At 43.9% G+C, this 23,435-nt stretch overlaps 1 protein-coding gene across 5 annotated transcripts in view; it reads right to left on the bottom strand.

The window, feature by feature from the left end:
- Positions 1–17,239: 17,239 nt before the first annotated feature.
- Positions 17,240–23,435, bottom strand: part of LOC124005738 (aldehyde dehydrogenase, dimeric NADP-preferring-like) — a 16,584-nt gene continuing 10,388 nt past the window's right edge. For 4 of the 5 annotated variants that reach the window (XM_046315248.1, XM_046315246.1, XM_046315247.1 and 1 more), the window contains exons 7-11: positions 23,143–23,260; positions 22,537–22,678; positions 21,909–22,075; positions 21,225–21,324; positions 17,850–18,883 (exon numbers count right to left, since the gene is read on the bottom strand). In XM_046315248.1, the coding sequence (XP_046171204.1) occupies positions 18,570–18,883; positions 21,225–21,324; positions 21,909–22,075; positions 22,537–22,678; positions 23,143–23,260 (841 nt within the window). In that variant the 3' untranslated portion in view covers positions 17,850–18,569. The other variant, XM_046315249.1, reaches the window with a different exon arrangement.

Raw genomic sequence — 23,435 nt, 5'->3', positions numbered from 1 at the left:
GGACTTGAGTTCCTGTATGTTGTTATGATCACACCACGTCTCATTAATCATAAGGCATACACCCCTGCCCTTCTTCTTACCATAGAGATGCTTGTTTCTGTCGGCGCGATGTGAGAAGAAGCCAGGTGGCTGTACCGACGTTGAGGACGTATCCTGAGTGAGCCATGTTTCCGTGAAACAGAGGATGTTACAATCTCTGATGTCTCTCTGGAAGGCAACCCTTGCTCGATCCATTGTCCTGGGTGGTGGGCAAAACAGAGGATCCGCTTCGGGAAAGTCGTATTCCTGGTCGTAATGTTGGTGAGTTGACGTTGCTCTTATATCCAATTGTTCCTCCTGACTGTGTGTAGTAAAACCTAAGATTTCCTGTGGTAAAAAATGTAAGAAATAACACATTAAAAAAAACAAAATACTACATAGTTTCCCAGGAACGCGAAGCGATGCAGCCATTTCTGTCGGCGCCGGAAGTTCTGTGATATAGGAGACTGTGAGGGGAGGAAGCTTCTATGGACTGTGACGATATAGGAGACTGTGAGGGGAGGAAGGTTCTATGAACTGTGACGATATAGGAGAGGAAGCTTCTATGGACTGTGACGATATAGGAGACTGTGAGGGGAGGAAGCTTCTATGGACTGTGACGATATAGGAGACTGTGAGGGGAGGAAGCTTCTTTGGACTGTGATGATATAGGAGACTGTGTGAGGAGAGAAAGCTTCTATAGACTATGAAGATATAGGAGACTGAGGAGAGGAAGCTTCTATAGACTATGAAGATATAGGAGAGGAAGCTTCTATAGACTATGAAGTTATAGGAGACTGTGTGAGGAGAGGAAGCTTCTATAGACTATGAAGTTATAGGAGAGGAAGCTTCTATAGACTATGAAGTTATAGGAGAGGAAGCTTCTATAGACTATGAAGTTATAGGAGACTGTGAGGAGAGGAAGCTTCTATAGACTATGAAGTTATAGGAGAGGAAGCTTCTATAGACTATGAAGTTATAGGAGACTGAGGAGAGGAAGCTTCTATAGACTGTGACGATATAGGAGAGGAAGCTTCTATGGACTGTGACGATATAGGAGACTGTGAGGGGAGGAAGCTTCTATGGACTGTGACGATATAGGAGACTGTGTGAGGAGAGGAAGTTTCTATAGACTATGAAGTTATAGGAGACTGAGGAGAGGAAGCTTCTATAGACTATGAAGTTGTAGGAGACTGAGGAGAGGAAGCTTCTATAGACTATGAAGTTATAGGAGATGAGGAGAGGAAGCTTCTATAGACTATGAAGAGGAGAGGAAGCTTCTATAGACTATGAAGTTATAGGAGACTGAGGAGAGGAAGCTTCTATAGACTATGAAGTTATAGGAGACTGTGTGAGGGGAGGAAGCTTTTGTAGACTATGAAGTTATAGGAGAGGAAGCTTCTATAGACTATGAAGTTATAGGAGACTGAGGAGAGGAAGCTTCTATAGACTATGAAGTTATAGGAGACTGTGTGAGGGGAGGAAGCTTTTGTAGACTATGAAGATATAGGAGAGGAAGCTTCTATAGACTATGAAGTTATAGGAGACTGAGGAGAGGAAGCTTCTATGGACTATGAAGATATAGGAGAGGAAGCTTCTATAGACTATGAAGTTATAGGAGACTGTGAGGGGAGGAAGCTTCTGTAGACTATGAAGATATTGAAGACTGTGAGGGGAGGAAGCTTCTATAGACTATGAAGATATAGGAGACTGTGAGGGGAGGAAGCTTCTGTAGACTATGAAGATATTGAAGACTGTGAGGGGAGGAAGCTTCTGTAGACTATGAAGTTATAGGAGACTGTGTGAGGAGAGGAAGCTTCTATAGACTATGAAGATATAGGAGACTGTGAGGGGAGGGGAGACTATGAAGATTCTGTAGACTATGAAGATATAGGAGATGAGGAGACTGACTATGAAGATATTGAAGACTGTGAGGGGAGGAAGCTTCTGTAGACTATGAAGATAGGAGATAGGAGAGGATAGACTTCTATAGACTATGAAGATATAGGAGACTGTGTGAGGGGAGGAAGCTTCTGTAGACTATGAAGATATAGGAGAGGAAGCTTCTATAGACTATGAAGATATAGGAGACTGTGTGAGGAGAGGAAGCTTCTGTAGACTATGAAGATATAGGAGAGGAAGCTTCTATAGACTATGAAGATATAGGAGACTGTGAGGGGAGGAAGCTTCTGTAGACTATGAAGTTATAGGAGACTGTGAGGAGAGGAAGCTTCTATAGACTATGAAGATATAGGAGACTGTGTGAGGGGAGGAAGCTTCTTTGGACTAGGGATGCAGATATAGGAGACTGTGTGAGGAGAGGAAGATTCTTTAGACGAAGGATGTGCTTTTGTGTAAGTACACTTTTGCTAGAAGATCTTGTAAACATTGATCCATTGATCCATGGATCCATTGATCCATTGATCCATTAATCCATTGATCCATGGATCCATTGATCCATTAATCCATTGATCCATTAATCCATTGATCCATTGATCCATTGATCCATTAATCCATTGATCCATTAATCCATTGATCCATTAATCCATTGATCCATTAATCCATTGATCCATTAATCCATTGATCCATTGATCCATTAATCCATTGATCCATTGATCCATTAATCCATTGATCCATTGATCCATTAATCCATTGATCCATTAATCCATTGATCCATTAATCCATTAATCCATTGATCCATTGATCCATTAATCCATTGATCCATTGATCCATTAATCCATTGATCCATTGATCCATTAATCCATTGATCCATTGATCCATTAATCCATTGATCCATTAATCCATTAATCCATTGATCCATTGATCCATTGATCCATTAATCCATTGATCCATTAATCCATTAATCCATTGATCCATTGATCCATTAATCCATTAATCCATTAATCCATCCATTGATCCATTGATCCATTGATCCATTGATCCATTAATCCATTGATCCATTGATCCATTAATCCATTGATCCATTGATCCATTGATCCATTGATCCATTAATCCATTGATCCATTAATCCATTAATCCATTGATCCATTGATCCATTAATCCATTGATCCATTAATCCATTGATCCATTGATCCATTAATCCATTGATCCATTGATCCATTAATCCATTGATCCATTGATCCATTAATCCATTGATCCATTGATCCATTGATCCATTGATCCATTGATCCATTAATCCATTGATCCATTGATCCATTAATCCATTGATCCATTGATCCATTAATCCATTGATCCATTGATCCATTGATCCATTGATCCATTGATCCATTATTCCATTGATCCATTAATCCATTGATCCATTGATCCATTAATCCATTGATCCATTAATCCATTGATCCATTGATCCATTGATCCATTGATCCATTAATCCATTGATCCATTGATCCATTGATCCATTAATCCATTGATCCATTGATCCATTGATCCATTGATCCAGGTCTTGTACTGATGGTATATCAAACAACAAGAGAGATTATGCCCCTCGACAATTTTATGCAACATTGTGAAACCAGTCTCAGCGGGGGTGAAAACTACATCACCCTCGTGGCTAAATGTCTGGTGTGTTTGAGTCGGCGCAAATGTCAAACACATTCAGAGAACATCGAAGACTGAAAGGAAATCATACATTATTCATGCTTAATCAGGCTAATTCTGGCTTCATACGGTACCATCAATCATTAACGACTCACGGTCAGGAGACAGAGAAGGAGAGAGAGAAGGACAGAGGAGAGAGAGAGAGAAAGAGGGAAAATGAGAGAAGGAAGATAAGGAAGAGAGAGAGGAGAGAGCCACCATTACCAATGTAAAGTGTTGACTGTTGACTGCAGGGATTATGTAGTATGTCTTTTGTTGACTGTTGACTGCAGGGATTATGTAGTATGTCTGTTGTTTACTGTTGACTGAGAGATTGTGTAGTATGTCTGTCGTTGACTGTTGACTGCGGGGATTATGTAGTATGTCTGTCGTTGACTGTTGACTGCGGGGATTATGTAGTTTGTCTGTTGTGTTGTGATGCAGGACCGTTTTTAGCCATGCATTCTGCCAAGACAGAGTGATGTGTGACTGTTGACTGCAGGGAGAGACCTGGCAGTGTGTGTGTGTGTGTGTGTGTGTGTGTGTGTGTGTGTGTGTGTGTGTGTGTGTGTGTGTGTGTGCGTGTGTGTGTGTGTGTGTGTGTGTGTGTGTGTGTGTGTGCGTGCGTGTGTGTGCGTGCGTGCGTGCGTGCGTGTGTGTGTGTGTGTGCTTGAAACGTATCCACATGCCAAGGTCAGTAGGAGTTAATGAGTTGCCATAGCAACAAAAAAATATGTAATTAAATGTAGTCCTATTGACTGTTGGCTGAGATGGAGACGTGAATCCAACATAGAAATTATTAATTTTGTACACTGACTGGATATTGTTTGGTTGTCAACAAAACCAAATATCAACATTTAAAGGAGATCTTATCTACTACATTTACATTTACATTTAAGTCATTTAGCAGACGCTCTTATCCAGAGCGACTTACAAATTGGATAGCTCCAGTTTGTCTACAAATTAAAAATGGATTTTTATTTTATTTTAATCAAACTTTAAATGCACTTTAAATAAAGTTTGATTTGATGTAGTCTAATTCTTTAATTAACTTTGATTTTTTTTTTTGGGGGGGTTGAGATGTTGAGACGTGAATCTAACATATCAATTAGTAATTTGTTAACAAACTGGAATTAAAACTACACTGAGACAGTGGCACAGAAACAGCCAACCACAATTCAATATGACTTTTGTAAAACAGTAAATAGCCGTATTAAGTTAAGAATATCTGATAAACTAATGTAACAGTATTAATTAAACCTTAACAAATGACTAACTCATCCATGTCCACATTTTGAGATTCGCCTGCTGTAACTATAAGTGTCTTCTTATTGTCATCATAGAATACGTGAATGCTCAAGATGACATGCTAAGGTCGTAGGTCAGTGGAGATTGCTATAGTCACAATTGCTATAATAATCTGTACCATATCTCAAATTGCATTGATCACTTGTTATGTTATTGCTTTCAATTCATGTTAAAAAAAAATGTATATATATGAAAATTGACAAAAACGTTTCCCCATCAGATGGGTTTAGTGCAGTATGAAGTAACCATGGTGATATTTAAATTCACCACACCACAACCTACATAATATTTAGCAACATTGTGGGTCATCGTGAAGTTGTTTTCTGCCAGCTGGGACAAGTTGACTTAGGATGTGTCCCAAAAGGTACCTTTCTCCCTATAACCACACACTACCCCCCTAAAACCACACACTACCTCCCCCCTATAACCACACACTACCTCCCCCTATAACCACACACTACCCCCCCTATAACCACACACCCCCCCCCCCAAAACCACACACTACCTCCCCCCTATAACCACACACTACCCCCCCCCCCAAAACCACACACTACCCCCCCTATAACCACACACTACCTTTCCCCCTATAACCACACACTACCCCCCCCCTAAAACCACACACTACCTCCCCCCTATAACCACACACTACCCCCCCTAAAACCACACACTACCCCCCCTATAACCACACACTACCCCCCCTATAACCACACACTACCCCCCCCCTATAACCACACACTACCCCCCAAAACCACACACTACCCTCCCCCCCCAAAAAACCTCCCCCCCCAAAACCACACACTACCTCCCCCTATAGCCACACACTACCTCCCCCTATAACCACACACTACCCCCCAATAACCACACACTACCTCCCCCTATAGCCACACACTACCTCCCCCTATAACCACACACTACCCCCCTATAACCACACACTACCTTCCCCCCCTATAACCACACACTACCCCCCCAAAACCACACACTACCTCCCCCCTATAACCACACACTACCCCCCCTATAACCACACACTACCTCCCCCCAAAAAACCACACACTACCCCCCCCAAAAACCACACACTAATATATGCCATTTAGCAGACGCTTTTATCAAAAGCGACTTACAGTCATGTGTGCATACATTCTACGTATGGGTGGTCCCGGGGATCGAACCCACTACGCTGGCGTTAAGCGCCATGCTCACCAACTGAGCTACAGAAGGACCACCCTCCCCCCTATAACCACACACTACCTTTCCCCCCTATAACCACACACTACCTTTCCCCCTATAACCACACACTACCTTTCCCCCTATAACCACACACTACCTTTCCCCCTATAACCACACACTACCTTTCCCCCCCCCACTAAAACCACACACCCCCCTATAACCACACCCCCCCCTATAACCACACACTACCCCCCTATAACCACACACTACTTTCCCCCTATAACCACACACTACCTTTCCCCCTATAACCACACACTACCTTTCCCCCTATAACTTTCCCCCCTATAACCACACACTACCTTTCCCCCTATAACCACACACTACCTTTCCCCCTATAACCACACACTACCTTTCCCCCCTATAACCACACACTACCCCCCTATAACCACACACTACCTTTCCCCCCTATAACCACACACTACCCCCCTATAACCACACACTACCCCCCTATAACCACACACTACCTTTCCCCCTATAACCACACACTACCTTTCCCCTATAACCACACACTACCTTTCCCCCTATAACCACACACTACCCCCCTATAACCACACACCATTTCCCCCTATAACCACACACTACCCCCCCTATAACCACACACTACCTTTCCCCCCCTATAACCACACACTACCTTTCCCCCTATAACCACACACTACCCCCCTATAACCACACACTACCCCCCCTATAACCACACACTACCCCCCTTTACCCCCCCCTATAACCACACACTACCCCCCCCCCTATAACCACACACTCCCCCTATAACCACACACTACCCCCCCTATAACCCCCCCCTATAACCACACACTACCTTTCCCCCTATAACCACACACTACCTTTCCCCCTATAACCACACACTACCCCCCTATAACCACACACTACCTCCCCCCTATAACCACACACTACCTTTCCCCCTATAACCACACACTACCTTTCCCCCTATAACCACACACTACCCCCCTATAACCACACACTACCTTTCCCCCTATAACCACACACTACCTTTCCCCCTATAACCACACACTACCCCTATAACCACACACTACTCCCCCTATAACCTATAACACACTACTCCCCCTATAACCACACACTACCTATTACCTTTCCCCCTATAACCACACACTACCTTTCCCCCCTATAACCACACACTACCTTTCCAGAGGGTCCCAGCGCAGGTCGTCCTATCGAGGGTTGTTTGTCCCAGCGCAGGTTGTCCCAGCAAGGGTTGGTTGTCCCAGTGCAGGTTGTCCCAGCGCAGGTTGTCCCAGCGAGGGTTGTTTGTCCCAGCGAGGGTTGGTTGTCCCAGCGAGGGTTGGTTGTCCCAGCGAGGGTTGTCCCATCGCAGGTTGTCCCAGTGCAGGTTGTCCCAGCGCAGGTTGTCCCATCGCAGGTTGTCCCAGCGCAGGTTGTCCCTGCGCAGGTCGTCCCATCGCAGGTCGTCCCAGTGCAGGTCGTCCCAGTGCAGGTCGTCCCAGCGCAGGTCGTCCCAGCGCAGGTCGTCCCAGCGCAGGTCGTCCCAGCGCAGGTCGTCCCAGCGCAGGTCGTCCCAGCGAGGGTTGTTTGTCCCAGCGCAGGTTGTCCCAGCGCAGGTTGTCCCAGCGCAGGTTGTCCCAGCGCAGGTTGTCCCAGCGCAGGTTGTCCCAGCGTAGGTTGTCCCAGCGCAGGTTTTCTGACCCATACATACTGTATGTTTAGCTAACATCCAAAGACCTTTAAGCTGCCGTGTGAACTGGCTGAAATGCAGACACCCACTCCTGTGCTTACCCATACCCAACACGCACGCAGAAAATACCGCAGGCGCACGCACGCACACACACACACACACACACACACACACACACACACACACACACACACACACACACACACACACACACACACACACATACTCAGTGGCTTCTTTATCCAATAGTATTGAATGAATCAATGCATAGATAATACATAGTTGAAACATTAAATTAAAACATGCTGAATTATTCACAACCAGGTCAAAAAAAAACTGACAGCAACAGGAGAAACGTTGTACTATAACACACAGGGGTTTATCTTTACACTATACATATCTTGCCCTCCAGCTAACTCTGCTGTGTATAACACATCGAGATATGTGTGTGTGTGTGTGTGTGTGTGTGTGTGTGTGTGTGTGTGTGTGTGTGTGTGTGTGTGTGTGTGTGTGTGTGTGTGTGTGTGTGTGTGTGTGTGTGTGTGTGTGTGTGTGTGTGTGTGTGTGTGTGTGTGTGTGTGGGTGACTGCCAGCACTATGCTATAAAGCTGGAGGCAGAACAAAACAGCTCCTTGGCAGGGGATGGATTTAGATTTGAGGACAAATGTGCCGTCTGGTTTGCTTAACATAAGGAATTAGGTGTTCCTAACTTTTGGTATAGTCAGGACAGTTGAGGTCGGAAGTTTACATACACTTAGGTTGGAGTGATATGATCCATAACTATAATATGATCTATAACTATAAAATAATCTATAACTATAATATGATCTATAACTATAAAATAATCTATAACTATAATATGATCTATAACTATAAAATAATATATAACTATAATATGATCTATAACTATAACATGATTTATAATATGACATATAACTATAAAATAATCTACTATAATATGATCTATAACTATAATATGATCTATAACTATAACATGATCTATAACTATAATATGATCTATAACTATAATATGATCTATCTATAATCTATAACTATATGATCTATAACTATAATATGATCTATAACTATAACATGATCTATAACTATAATATGATCTATAACTATAATATGATCTATAACTATAACATGATCTATAACTATAATATGATCTATAACTATAACATTATCTATAACTATAATATGATCTATAACTATAACATGATCTATAACTATAACATGATCTATAACTATAATATGATCTATAACTATAACATGATCTATAACTATAATATGATCTATAACTCTAATATGATCTATAACTCTAACATGATCTATAACTATAATATGATCTATAACTATAATATGATCTATAACTCTAACTATAATATGATCTATAACTATAATATGATCTATAACTATAACATGATCTATAATATGATCTATAACTATAATATGATCTATAACTATAATATGATCTATAACTATAATATGATCTATAACTATAATAACTATAATATGATCTATCTATAATATGATCTATAACTATAATATGATCTATAATATGATCTATAATATGATCTATAATAATCTATAATATGATCTATAATATGATCTATAATATGATCTATAACTATAATATGATCTATAATATGATCTATAATATGATCTATAACTATAATATGATCTATAATATGATCTATAACTATAATATGATCTATAAATATAGTATGATCTGGACACATATGGTGTTTATACTTGAGTACTATTGTTTGTACAGATGAACGTAGTACCTTCAGGCGTTTGGACATTGCTCCCAAGGATGAACTATTGATTTTCCCATGATGTCAAGCAAAGAGGCACTGAGTTTGAAGGTAGGCCTTGAAATACATCCACAGGTACACCTCCAATTGACTCAAATGATGCCAATTAGCCTATCAGGAGCTTCTTAAGCCATGACATCATTTTCTGAAATTTTCCAAGCTGTTTAAAGACACAGTCAACTTAGTGTATGTAAACTTCTGACCCACTGGATTTGTGATACAGTGAATTATAAATGAAATAATCTGTCTGTAAACAATTGTTGGAAAAAATTACTGGTGTCATGCACAAAGTAGATGTCCTCACCGACTTGCCAAAACTATAGTTTGTTTACAAGAAATTTGTGTAGTGGTTGAAAAACGAGTTTTAATGACTCCACAACCTAATTGTATGTTAACTTCTGACTTCAACTGTACGTTCACATGCTAGTTGAATCTAGGAAACTATGACATTTCCAACTTGCTAACTGGTTGTAGTTACACGTGCCGCGTTCAGCAAGTCGAAAACGTCTGAGTTTCTTAGTTCCGACTAGCATGTGAACACGGCCATACTGTATTACTTCAATGACCTCAACTACTACGTACCCCTGCACATTGACTCAGTAGTGCTACTCCTCGGATATAGCCTTGTTATTACCTCAACTACTACGTACCCCTGCACATTGCCTCGGTACTTCCTGTATTCAGCCTCGTTATTACCTCAACTACTACGTACCCCGGCACATTGACCCAGTACTTCCTTTATTCAGTTACTATTTCCTTTTTAACTCTGTGTTGTTGGGAATGGGCTGGTAAAGTAAGCATTTCACTATAAAGTCTACACCTGTTGTTAATCTACACCTGTTGTTACTCTACACCTGTCGTTACTCTACACCTGTTGTTACTCTACACCTGTTGTTAATCTACACCTGTTGTTAATCTACACATGTTGTTACTCTACACCTGTTGTTACTCTACACCTGTCGTTGCTCTACACCTGTCGTTGCTCTACACCTGTTGTTACTCTACACCTGTCGTTGCTCTACACCTGTACACCTGTTGTTGCTCTACACCTGTTGTTACTCTACACCTGTCGTTACTCTACACACCTGTCGTTACTCTACACCTGTCGTTACTCTACACCTGTTGTTGCTCTACACCTGTTGTTGCTCTACACCTGTTGTTACTCTACACCTGTTGTATTCGACGCGTGAGAACAATGAAATGTGGTAATTGTGATGGTAGGCATTTTGACGAAACCTAAAAAGATAAACCTCCACCATTGAAAAGCCCAGAATGTCCTCTCAAAGGTACAAATATTGTAATATATTGTAATATATGCCATTTAGCAGACGCTTTTATCCAAAGCGACTTACAGTCATGTGTGCATACATTCTACGTATGGGTGGTCCCAGGACCTAACACAGTGGCTTGCATACCAAACACTAATTTCCATTAGAGAAGATGAATAGCAGGCTCTCAGGAGGATATAACAGTAATGTGTTATTTGATAAGATCAGGTATTGACTTTAGAGAGAGAGAGCCATGTCCCAAGGTGCCCTCTGAACCACAGTCTGCTAGGCTACGTTCCAAATCAATCCCTACCCCTAGACACTACCCCTAGACATTAACCCCTAGACACTACCCCTAGACACTACACCCTATATACTACCCCTAATAACTACCCCTCTGTTCCACAGTTTATAACCTCTAAACCCCTCAGTTCCACAGTTTATAACCTCTAAACCCCTCTGTTCCACAGTTTATAACCTCTAAACCCCTCTGTTCCACAGTTTATAACCTCTAAACCACTCTGTTGCACAGTTTATAACCTCTAAACCCCTCTGTTCCACAGTTTATAACCTCTAAACCCCTCTGTTCCACAGTAACACAGTTTATAACCTCTAAACCCCTCTGTTCCACAGTAACACAGTTTATAACCTCTAAACCCCTCTGTTCTACAGTAACACAGTTTATAACCTGTAAACCCCTCTGTCCCACAGTTTATAACCTCTAAACCCCTCTGTTGCACAGTTTATAACCTCTAAACCCCTCTGTTTATAACCTCTAACTCCCTGTTTATAACCTCTAAACCCCTCTGTTCCACAGTTTATAACCTGTAAACCCCTCTGTTCCACAGTTTATAACCTCTAAACCCCTCTGTTCCACAGTTTATAACCTGTAAACCCCTCTGTTGCAGTTTATAACCTCTAAACCCCTCTGTTCCACAGTTTATAACCTGTAAACCCCTCTGTTGCACAGTTTATAACCTCTAAACCCCTCTGTTCCACAGTTTATAACCTCTAAACCCCTCTGTTCCACAGTTTATAACCTCTAAACCCCTCTGTTCCACAGTTTATAACCTGTAAACCCCTCTGTTCCACAGTTTATAACCTCTAAACCCCTCTGTTTATCATCTCTAAACCCCTCTGTTTATAACCTCTAAACCCCTTTGTTTATAATCTATAAACCCCTTTGTTTATAATCTATAAACCCCTCTGTTCCACAGTAATGGTTATGAGCAGCTTCATGGCACCAGCTAAACCAGACCAGACTAAACTTCTAGAGGCCTTATAGGATTGTTTTTATTGACAACAGTTCTTTTATTGACAAAAGTTTATTATATTTTTTATTGACAACAGTGAGTGAACACTCACTCCGTAACACCTGGCTGTACTCACCGGCATTAACCCCCCTACTAAACGAATGAGAAGGAAAAAGTCCTCGAAGAGCCTCTAATGACCCTGAGTGGTTATGTATGATAACGTTGGTAAAATCAGACTAGCTCTCTGCTGCCACCTGGTGTTTAATGTATGACAACAGTTTGTGACAGCCTAAAACATAGAACTGCTGGCCCATGTTGACTCCAATCCTTCCCACAGTTGTGTCAAGTTGGCTGGATGTCCTTTGGGGGGGGGGGCGTGAAAAACCTAGCGACGTTGCAGTTCTTGACACAAACCGGTGCGCCTGGCATCTACTACCATTCTCCGTTCAAAGACACTTAAATATGTTGTCTTGGCCCATTCACCCTCAAAGGCACACATACACAATCCATGTCTCAATTGTCTCAAGGCTTAAAAATCCTTCCTTCCCCGCCATGTGGACCAGACACGCCCGATGATGGCTGAACTGGTCAAAGGTGTGCTTCCCATGATACCTTCCTGTTCCACTCTGACCTATGGGGTTAAGAGGTCGCAGGGCTAGGGTCAGATGAGGGGGCAAAGGGTCATGTGACTCGTTGTGAAGGATTATGTTTATTAATATTTATAATATTTATTATTATGTTAGCTGCATGATGGTCTAGCAGCACTTCTCCAACTCCCAATGTCACGCTACCCTTCAACTCAGTCCCAAAGACACGCTACCCTCCAACTCAGTCCCAAAGACACGCTACCCTCCAACTCAGTCCCAAAGACACGCTACCCTCCAACTCAGTCCCAAAGACACTACCTACCCTCCAACTCAGTCCCAAAGACACGCTCAGTCCCTTCAACTCAGTCCCAAAGACACGCTACCCTCCAACTCAGTCCCAAAGACACGCTACCCTCCAACTCAGTCCCAAAGACATGCTACCCTCCAACTCAGTCCCACCTTTCTACTCACCCAATGTCCCTCCAACTCAGTCCCAAAGACACGCTACCTTTCTACTCAGTCCCCCTCCAACTCAGTCCCAAAGACACGCTACCCTTCAACTCAGTCCCAAGGACACGCTACCCTCCAACTCAACTCAGTCCCAGTCCCAAAGACACGCAACTCAGTCCCAAAGACACGCCCTCCAACTCAGTCCCAAAGACACGCTACCCTCCAAACTCAGTCCCAACTCAGGACACGCTACCCTCCAACTCAGTCCCAAAGACACGCTACCCTCCAACTCAGTCCCAAAGTCCCAAGGACACGCTACCCTCCAACTCAGTCCCAAAGACACGCTACCCTCCAACTCAGTCCCAAAGACACGCTACCCTTCAACTCAGTCCCAAAGACACACTACCCTCCAACTCAGTCCCAAAGAAAAGCCTAGCAACGTTGCAGTTCTTGACACAAACCGGTGCGCTTGGCACCTACTACCATTCTCTGCTCAAAGGCACTTAAATCTTTTGTCTTGCCCATTCCACCCTCTGAATGGCACCCACACACAATCCATGTCTCAATTGTCTCAAGGCTTAAAAATCCTTCTTTAACCACCTGTCTCCTCCCCTTCATCTACACTGATTGACGTGGATTTAACAGGTGACATCAATAAGGGGTCATAGTTTTCACCTGGATTCACCTGGTCAGTCTGTGTTATGGAAAGAGCAGGTGTTCCTAATGTTTTGTACACTCAATCTATATCGTATGGTATGTCTGTCCCAAATGGTATCCTATTTTCTGTATATGTAGTGCCAACTACCACCACCATCCACTTTAAAAGGAAAGAGGCAACAACATTTCTCTAACACTGGGACATATGCGTCAACGTTTTATGTGTGCGGAACATTAAGGCTTTGCTCTAAAAACCTGGCTTTCAATACAGTAGTTCATTGATTAGCCTACTTCATCTTTTTAACTGTAGTTAAGTGAGAGAAGCTCATGAATAGTATTATATAATGTCGTTAAAAAAAAAGTAAAACATTAATTTGATACAAATTCAAACAACAGAAGTATTTTTTTTAAATGAAGACATGGAAGGTACAGACTAAAGAAACTCACATAATACCTTGACAATAATGCATTGGTGTCTCTACTCTTTCCCAAAATTACCAGTTTTTCCTGAGAAAGGTAGGAATATTTCCAGTAGGAAGATTCCCAGAATCATAATGGAAGAAGCAAGAAATCAGAAATCCTAACTCAGGACCCCATGGATTTCAGGACCCCATGTGGAAAGTATTCAGACCCCATGTGCAACCCTAACCCTAACTCGGAAAGTATTCAGACCCCATGTGCAACCCTAACCCTAACTCGGAAAGTATTCAGACCCCATGTGCAACCCTAACCCTAACTCGGAAAGTATTCAGACCCCATGTGCAATTCAGACCCCATGTGCAACCCTAACTCGGAAAGTATTCAGACCCCATGTGCAACCCTAACCCTAACATGGAAAGTATTCAGACCCCATGTGCAACCCTAACCCTAACTCGGAAAGTATTCAGACCCCATGTGCAACCCTAACCCTAACTCGGAAAGTATTCAGACCCCATGTGCAACCCTAACCCTAACTCGGAAAGTATTCAGACCCCATGTGCAACCCTAACCCTAACTCGGAAAGTATTCAGACCCCATGTGCAACCCTAACCCTAACTCGGAAAGTTTTCAGACCCCCTCGGAAAGTATTCAGACCCCATGTGCAACCCTAACCCTAACTCGGAAAGTATTCAGACCCCATGTGCAACCCTAACCCTAACTCGGAAAGTATTCAGACCCCATGTGCAACCCTAACCCTAACTCGGAAAGTATTCAGACCCCATGTGCAACCCTAACCCTAACTCGGAAAGTATTCAGACCCCATGTGCAACCCTAACCCTAACTCGGAAAGTATTCAGACCCCATGTGCAACCCTAACCCTAACTCGGAAAGTATTCAGACCCCATGTGCAACCCTAACCCCCTAACCCTAACTCGGTATTCAGACCCCATGTGCAAACTCGGAAAGTATTGCAACCCTAACCCCATGTCAGACCCCATGTGCAACCCTAACCCTAACTCGGAAAGTATTCAGACCCCATGTGCAACCCTAACCCTAACTGTATTCAGACCCCACCCCTACAACCCTAACCCTCGGAAAGTATTCAGACCCCTAACCCCTCAGACCCCATGTGCAACCCTAACCCTAAAGTAACCCCATCGGAAAGTATTGACCCCATGTGCAACCCTAACCCTAACTCGGAAAGTATTCAGACCCCATGTGCAACCCTAACCCTAACTCGGAAAGTATTCAGACCCCATGTGCAACCCTAACCCTAACTCGGAAAGTTTTCAGACCCCCTTTTCCCACATTTTAATACGATACACAGCCTTGTTCTAAAATGGAATTAAATTATTTCCCCCCCTCATCAATCTACACACAATAGCCCATAATGACAACACGAAAGCAGGTTTTTACAAAAAAAAATTGCAAATGTATTAAAAATAAAACAGAAATACCATAAGTATTCAGACCCTTTGTTATGAGACTCTACATGTAGCTGCATCCTGTTTCCATTGATCATCCTTGAGATGTTTCTACATGTTTCTACTTGATTGGAGTCCAAATTCAATTGATTGGACATGATTTGGAAAGGCACACACCTGTCTAAGGTCACACAGTTGACAGTGCATGTCAGAGCAAGAACCAAGCTATGAGGTCGACGGAATTGTGTCGAGGCACAGATCTGGGGAAGGGCACCGAAATATTTCTGCAGCATTGACGTTCCCCAAGAACACAGTGGCCTCCATCATTCTTAAATAAATGGAAGTTTGGAACCATCGAGACTCTTCCTAGAGCTGGTCGCCCGGCCAAACTGAACAATCGGGGGAGAAGGGCCTTGGTCAGAGGTGACCAAGAACGTGATAGTCAGAGTTCATTCTGACAGCACTCCACCAATCAGGCCTTTATGGTAGAGTGGCCAGATGGAAGCCACTCCACAGTAAAAGGCACATGACAGCCCGCTTGGAGTTTGTCAAAAAGGCACCTAAAGGACACTCAGACCATGAGAAACTAGATTATCTGGTCTGAGGAAACCAACATTGAACTCTTTAGCCTGAATTTGGCCTGAATGCCAAGCGTCACAGGAGGAAACCTGGCACAATACCTACAGTGAAGCATGGTGGTGGCGGCATCATGCTGTGGGGGTGTTTTTCAGCAGCAGGGACTGAGAGATCGAGGGAAAACTGAATGGAGAGCAAAGCACAGAGAGATCCTTGATGAAAACCTGCTCCAGAGCGCTCAGGACCTCAGACTGGGGTGAAGGTTCACCGTCCAACAGGACAACAACCCTAAGCACACAGCCAAGAGAACGCAGGAGTAGCTTCAGGACAAGTCGCTGAATGTCCTTGAGTGGTCCAGCCAGAGCCCACATTTGAACCCAATCAAGCATCTCTGGAGAGACCTGAAAATAGCTGTGCAGCAATGCTCCCCATCCAACCTGACAGAGCTTGAGAGGATCTGCAGAGAAGAATGGGAGAAACTCCCCAAATACAGGTGTGCCAAACTTGTAGAGTCATATCCAAGAAGACTTGAGGCTGTAATCGCTGCCAAAGGTGTTTCAACAAAGTACTAAGTAAAGGGTCTGAATACTTCTGTAAATGTGATATTTCAGTGTTTTTTTTATACATTTGTAACAAATTAAAAACCAGTTTTTGCTTTGTCATTATGGGGTATTATGTGTAGATTGATGAGGGAATATGTAATCCTCTCCTCTTTCCACAGAGGAAAGAGGAGAGGAGAGATATAGGAGAGAGGAGAGAGAGGGGAGAGAAGGAGAGAGAGGGGAGAGAGAGGACAGAGGAGAGGACAGAGAGGAAAGAGGAGAGAGACCTGAGAGAAGGAGAGAGAGGACAGACGAGAGGAGAGAGAACAGAGAGAAGGAGAGAGAGGACAGAGAGAGGACAGAGAAAACAGAGAAAAGGAGAGAGAGAGAACAGAGAGAAGAAGAGAGAGAACGAGAGAGAGGACAGAGAGAGAGAACAGAGAGAAGGAGAGAGAAGGGAGAGAGAGAGAGAGAGAACAGAGAGAAGGAGAGAGAAAGGGGAGAGATAGGATGCAACAATAATCACATAATGACTAGACATTCATGTGTTAATACCACTGTCCATGGTGTCTCTACTCTTTCCCAAAATTACCAGGTTTTCCTGAGAAAGGTAGGAAGATTCCCGGAATCGTAAGGGAAGAAACAGGAAATCCGAAATCCTCCAGTAGGGATTTCTGGAATACCGGTAGATTTTGGGGAAGATACCAAAATGTGCAACCTTAACTTCACTGTGTCTATCCATCAATCACAAACAGGTGCAGCTGACACCGGCCGTTATTATTAGAATCACAGTCAGGGCGACCAGGAGTCCCAGAGCCACAATGGACGCCGTGACGGCCCAGATGTAGGTGCCCTTGGAGAAGTCAACCAGTGAGGTCCTCATGGCCAGCCTGACCCTGCGAACCTTCTGGCGGTTCTGGGGTGGGTACCGCACCATGTGGACCTCCTCCATGCCCAGGGACTTGACCAGACACGCCCGATGATGGCTGAACTGGTCAAAGGTGTGCTTCCCATGATACCTTCCTGTTCCACTCTGACCTGTGGAATGGGGTTAGATATGTTAGACGTTATGATGTTCAAGTTTCCCAGGTTTACCGGAAATCCCTGTTGGAAGATTCCCGGAATCAGGAGGGACTAAAGAGGAAATCCAGGAATCTTCCAACCAGGATTTCGGGCAAACCTGGAACATTTGGGAAAGTTGCTGGAATTTTTCAACCATGGTCCAAATTCAAGGATTCCCTATGTTGGCTACTGTATACGGCTTTCCATTCCAGCAAACCTTTTCTGTTATTGTTAGCATATATGTGGAAGCAGTCAGGTGGTTCTCTGATTCAGAGGGGTTGGGGGTTAAATGCAGAAGACACATTTTGGTTGATTCAGTTGTGCAACTGACTAGGCACCCCCTTTCCAATAAAAGACAGATCAAAATTTTCAGGTTCTTTGACAATCTTTAAACAAACAAAGATAAATCATAGATTGGCTGTTAGATTTGAATGAAATTATAGATTTAAAACGGAAGATCAGAAAAAAAAACACATCTAGCAAGCAAACAGCAGCCCGCCAAAATCAGTGGCTCGTCGTCATTACAGAGGATCGGTGATGGCAAACAGTCAGGAGGGGCTTACACCACCAGGGTTGTGAGTTTAGTTACAGTGTCGGACACACAAAAGACATTAGACATTATTCTGAAGGCAGGGGAACCAGACACAGGCACAGGGACATGTCTTTCGTTGAATGTACGTCGGCCAATACAGGTTAAGACTAGCTAGCGCCAGATTTGCCAAAGTCTCCAACAGGTGCAGTTCAAGCCACCAGCAATTAGCAGGATGGCAGTCAAGGTGACCAAGAGACCGAAAGCAAAGATGGTGGCCGTCACGGCCCAGATGTAGGTTTTCCTAGAGAAGTCGACCAGTGGGGTCCTCATGGCCAGCCTGACCCTGCGAGCCTTCTGGCGGTTCTGGGGTGGGTACCGCACCATGTTGACCTCCTCCATACCCAGGGACTTGACCAGACACGCCCGATGATGGCTGAATTGGTCAAAGGTGTGCTTCCCATGATACCTTCCTGTTCCACTCTGACCTGTGGGGTTCAGAGGTCACAGGGCTAGGGTCAGATGAGGGGTCAAAGGGTCATGGGACTTGTTAAGGATTAGATGTTAGCTGCATGACGCTCTAGCAGCACTTCTTCAACTCAGTCCCAAGGACACACTACCCTCCGACTCAGTCCCAAGGACACTCTACCCTCAGACTCAGTCCCAAGGACACTCTACCCTCCGACTCAGTCCCAAGGACACTCTACCCTCCGACTCAGACCCAAGGACACTCTACCCTCCGACTCAGACCCAAGGACACTCTACCCTCCGACTCAGTCCCAAGGACACTCTACCCTCCGACTCAGTCCCAAGGACGCTACTATATAGATTATATCTGTGGTAACTTGTCTCCTAAAGAGGACTCTATATAGATTATCTCTGTGGTAACTTGTCTCCTAAAGAGGATCTCTATATATATTATCTCTGTGGTAACTTGTCCGTAAAGAGGACTCTATATAGATGTATTATTTCTGTGTATTGTATATGGACAGGGTGAACTCTGAATTACTCAAAGGGGGTTTATGTTCCTCTCAGAAATGCTGTCTTATTTACATCAGTCTCACCCCCTCATCACACCAGCCTTTAGATGCTGTCTCACCCCCTCATCACACCAGCCTTTAGATGCTGTCTCACCCCCTCATCACACCAGCCTTTAGATGCTGTCTCACCCCCTCATCACACCAGCCTTTAGATGCTGTCTCACCCCCTCATCACACCAGCCTTTAGATGCTGTCTCACCCCCTCATCACACCAGCCTTTAGATGCTGTCTCACCCCCTCATCACACCAGCCTTTAGATGCTGTGACACCCTGTGGAGATTGTTGGGCCTGGGGGTGTTTAGGTTACTGTAAACTTGGTGTTGTTTGATTGGTCAATGGTGGTTGGTTTGGGTTGAGAAGGTTCCACCTTCAGATGTTCTACAGGTAATGAAATGCATTGGTTCTCTCTCTTATCCTGTTTCCAGTCCATGGAGGAAGGTTGTATGATCAATTCTCATTTCCTAGAATTCTAGGCCTCTGGCCTAGTGAGTGTCTCGTTGTTCATGCTTTGTCCTATAAGTTAACTTTAGGATCTATGGGGTTGGAATAATGCCTTTAATAATGCTTGTTAATGTTTGTAACTTAAGCTTCATGCCTGGTATGTTAATCCATTCATTGTTCAATGTTAATTGACCATCTGCCTTTGATATAGACAATTCTCAGACCCATTCTTGTTAGTCAACGTCAACTCATTGTCTAATGCTTGTATATTTGAATTATCAACATTTCAATAGGTTAATTGCTTAGTCTTTGTTACGGGTTTTATGTGACATACATCTGTATATACTGTATATACACATACTACTGCTCACTACAGACAGAGGGTGAATTTAGACACAATTTGTCTACTGAAGGCAAGTCACCATTGGACTGTCGTAGGCATGACTACTTTAGTGGCTATGTGTGGTCGGGCCGGCAGTGGCATGCCATCATATCAGCTGCCGTCAGTTCACCAAAATCGTCCCAATACTGGCTAGCGTGCCAACCAACAGTATATTCACCAGAGGTCCGGCTAGCGTGCCAACCAACAGTATATTCACCAGAGGTCCGGCTAGCGTGCCAACCAACAGTATATTCACCAGAGGTCCGGCTAGCGTGCCAACCAACAGTATATTCACCAGAGGTCCGGCTAGCGTGCCAACCAACAGTATATTCACCAGAGGTCCGGCTAGCGTGCCAACCAACAGTATATTCACCAGAGGTCCGGCTAGCGTGCCAACCAACAGTATATTCACCAGAGGTCCGGCTAGCGTGCCAACCAACAGTATATTCACCAGAGGTCCGGCTAGCGTGCCAACCAACAGTATATTCACCAGAGGTCCGGCTAGCGTGCCAACCAACAGTATATTCACCAGAGGTCCGGCTAGCGTGCCAACCAACAGTATATTCACCAGAGGTCCGGCTAGCGTGCCAACCAACAGTATATTCACCAGAGGTCCGGCTAGCGTGCCAACCAACAGTATATTCACCAGAGGTCCGTATATTCACCTAGCGTGCCAACCAACAGTATATTCACCAGAGGTCCGGCCAGAGCGTGCCAACCAACAGTATATTCACCAGAGGTCCGGCTAAGCGTGCCAACCAACAGTATATTCACCAGAGGTCCGCCAACCAACAGTATATTCCAGCGTGCCAACCAACAGTATATTCACCAGAGGTCCGGCTAGCGTGCCAACCAACAGTATATTCACCAGAGGTCCGGCTAGCGTGCCAACCAACAGTATATTCACCAGAGGTCCGGCTAGGCCGTATCCTAAAGCCTGACAGTATTATAAGACAGTTTTCTTACCTACACCCCCAAAGGGCAGAGAGTTGAGGGTGTAGTGCATAATAACGTCGTTGACTGTCACCCCGCCACTGGTAGTCTCAGCCAGCATTCGCTTTATCACCTTATGGACAGAGACAGAGACAGAGAGAGGGATGTCCTTTATTACCTTGTTGACAGAGAGAGGGATGTCTTTTATCACCTTAATGACAAAGACAGAGAGAGGGATGTCTTTTATCACCTTAATGACAAAGATGTCTTTTATCACCTTAATGACAAAGACAGAGAGAGGGATGTCTTTTATCACCTTAATGACAAAGATGTCTTTTATCACCTTAATGACAAAGACAGAGAGAGGGATGTCTTTTATCACCTTAATGACAAAGACAGAGAGAGGGATGTCTTTTATCACCTTAATGACAAAGACAGAGATGTCTTTTCTCACCTTAATGACAGAGACAGAGAGAGGGATGTCCTTTATCAGCCCCATCATATGTAAATAAATACTGTACATACCCCAAAATAAGGACAATTGTTGTTGCTACAGTAACAGATGACCTGCTTACAGTATATAAAACAACATTTCAGCAGGAGCTCAACTAAAAGTGACCCATGCCCAATCAGGTGTAATCTCCACCGTGTCCTCCTGTTTTGGGGGGATTTCAGCCCTACTCCATAGCTTGCTCACTAGCTCCCTCCAGACCTTACCTTCTTGTTGGAGGAGAAGACGTAGAGCGCCAGGGGCTTCTCTCTCTCGTTGATGAAGTGGATGGCGTCATCTATGTCGCTGACGGTCACTATGGGCAACAGGGGCCCGAAGATCTCCTCCTGCATCAGCCTAGCCTGGGGGGGCACGTCCTTCACAACCGTGGGGGCTGAGGGGTCAGGGGTCAAAGTTTTTTGACAGACACAACATAGTTCTCAAGTGTTTCAGAAAGAATCCCGGCTGGAGGATTCTCAATTTGTACATTCTTAGTTTGAAGATTCCCAGTTAGAGCAATCCCAGTTGGGAGATTCCTGGAATCAAGAGAGCCGAAGCCGGGAGGGAATCCTCCAACTGAGCCACACTTGGTCCCATGCAACGGCAGGGTTGTGGGTTTGATTCTCACGGGGGGACCAGTACAAATTCAATTGTATGCACTCACTACTCTGGATAAGAGCGTCTGCTAAATGACTAAAAATGTTTGTTTAGATTTTTTTTTTAAATGTAATTCTCCAATTTGAGATTTCTGAAAAACCTTGTAACTTTGGGAAAGGTACTGGGAATGTTGCAACCCAAGGGGAAATAGAGTAATATTAATACCCAAATATCTGTGAGCCCAATGAGACTGCGTACCAATGTAGCGCTGTGATGAGTCACTCTGGCCCCCTACTGTCGCCGTGTAGCCCTCCAGTAGAGTCATCAAGCGGTTGAAGTGGCGCTGGTTGATGATGCGGCCGTAGTCAGGGGAGGATTTGGGGTCAGGCCCATAAAACTCCTAGGATTAAGGAAAACAACGTGTGGATTAGATGCTAGCTAGAGAGTAAGGGGTTGCTACCTACAGTCAATCAGGGTCGGGGTCAATTCTGGAAGGGAATTGAAATCAAATTCATGAATTGGGAAGATTCTCATAGAAAACTATTTTATTTTACCTTTATTTTACTAGGCAAGTCAGTTAAGAACAAATTCTTATTTTCAATGACGGCCTAGGAACAGTGGGTTAACTGCCTGTTCAGGGGCAGAACAACAGATTTGTACCTTGTCAGCTTGGGGATTTGAACTTGCAACCTTTCAGTTACTAGTCCAACGCTCTAACCACTAGGCTACCCCGAATTGAACATCTGAATTGATACCATACTGTGTACATTAATATACAATGTAATAAGGTAGTAATCCATTGACAGAGCTATCGTAGCATCCTTGCTAGCTAGCTACAGTAGAGATAGAGAGGACGTAAGAGACCAGTAGTGTCTGCCGGATACCCTCCACCACTCTGTTCTGGATGCTGGGTTCACACAGGATGTAGTCTGGGGCGATGCACGTCTGACCACAGTTCACAAACTTCCCCCAAGTGATACGCCTGCGGGGGATGAACAAAACCAACACGAAGAGAAAAATGTAATGAAAAGAAATATACCACAGACATCAAATCAATATGAATCTTTCACATACACCTTGAACATTTTTCATTTTCAAGCATTCTGATGATTTGTAAAAAGGAGCTAAGCATGCTGTTGTCTCGTTACATATAACGA

The sequence above is a fragment of the Oncorhynchus gorbuscha genome, linkage group LG19 (genome assembly GCF_021184085.1).
Source record: "Oncorhynchus gorbuscha isolate QuinsamMale2020 ecotype Even-year linkage group LG19, OgorEven_v1.0, whole genome shotgun sequence".
Lineage (NCBI taxonomy): Eukaryota > Metazoa > Chordata > Actinopteri > Salmoniformes > Salmonidae > Oncorhynchus > Oncorhynchus gorbuscha.
This window is presented reverse-complemented; position numbering and strand designations above follow the sequence as displayed.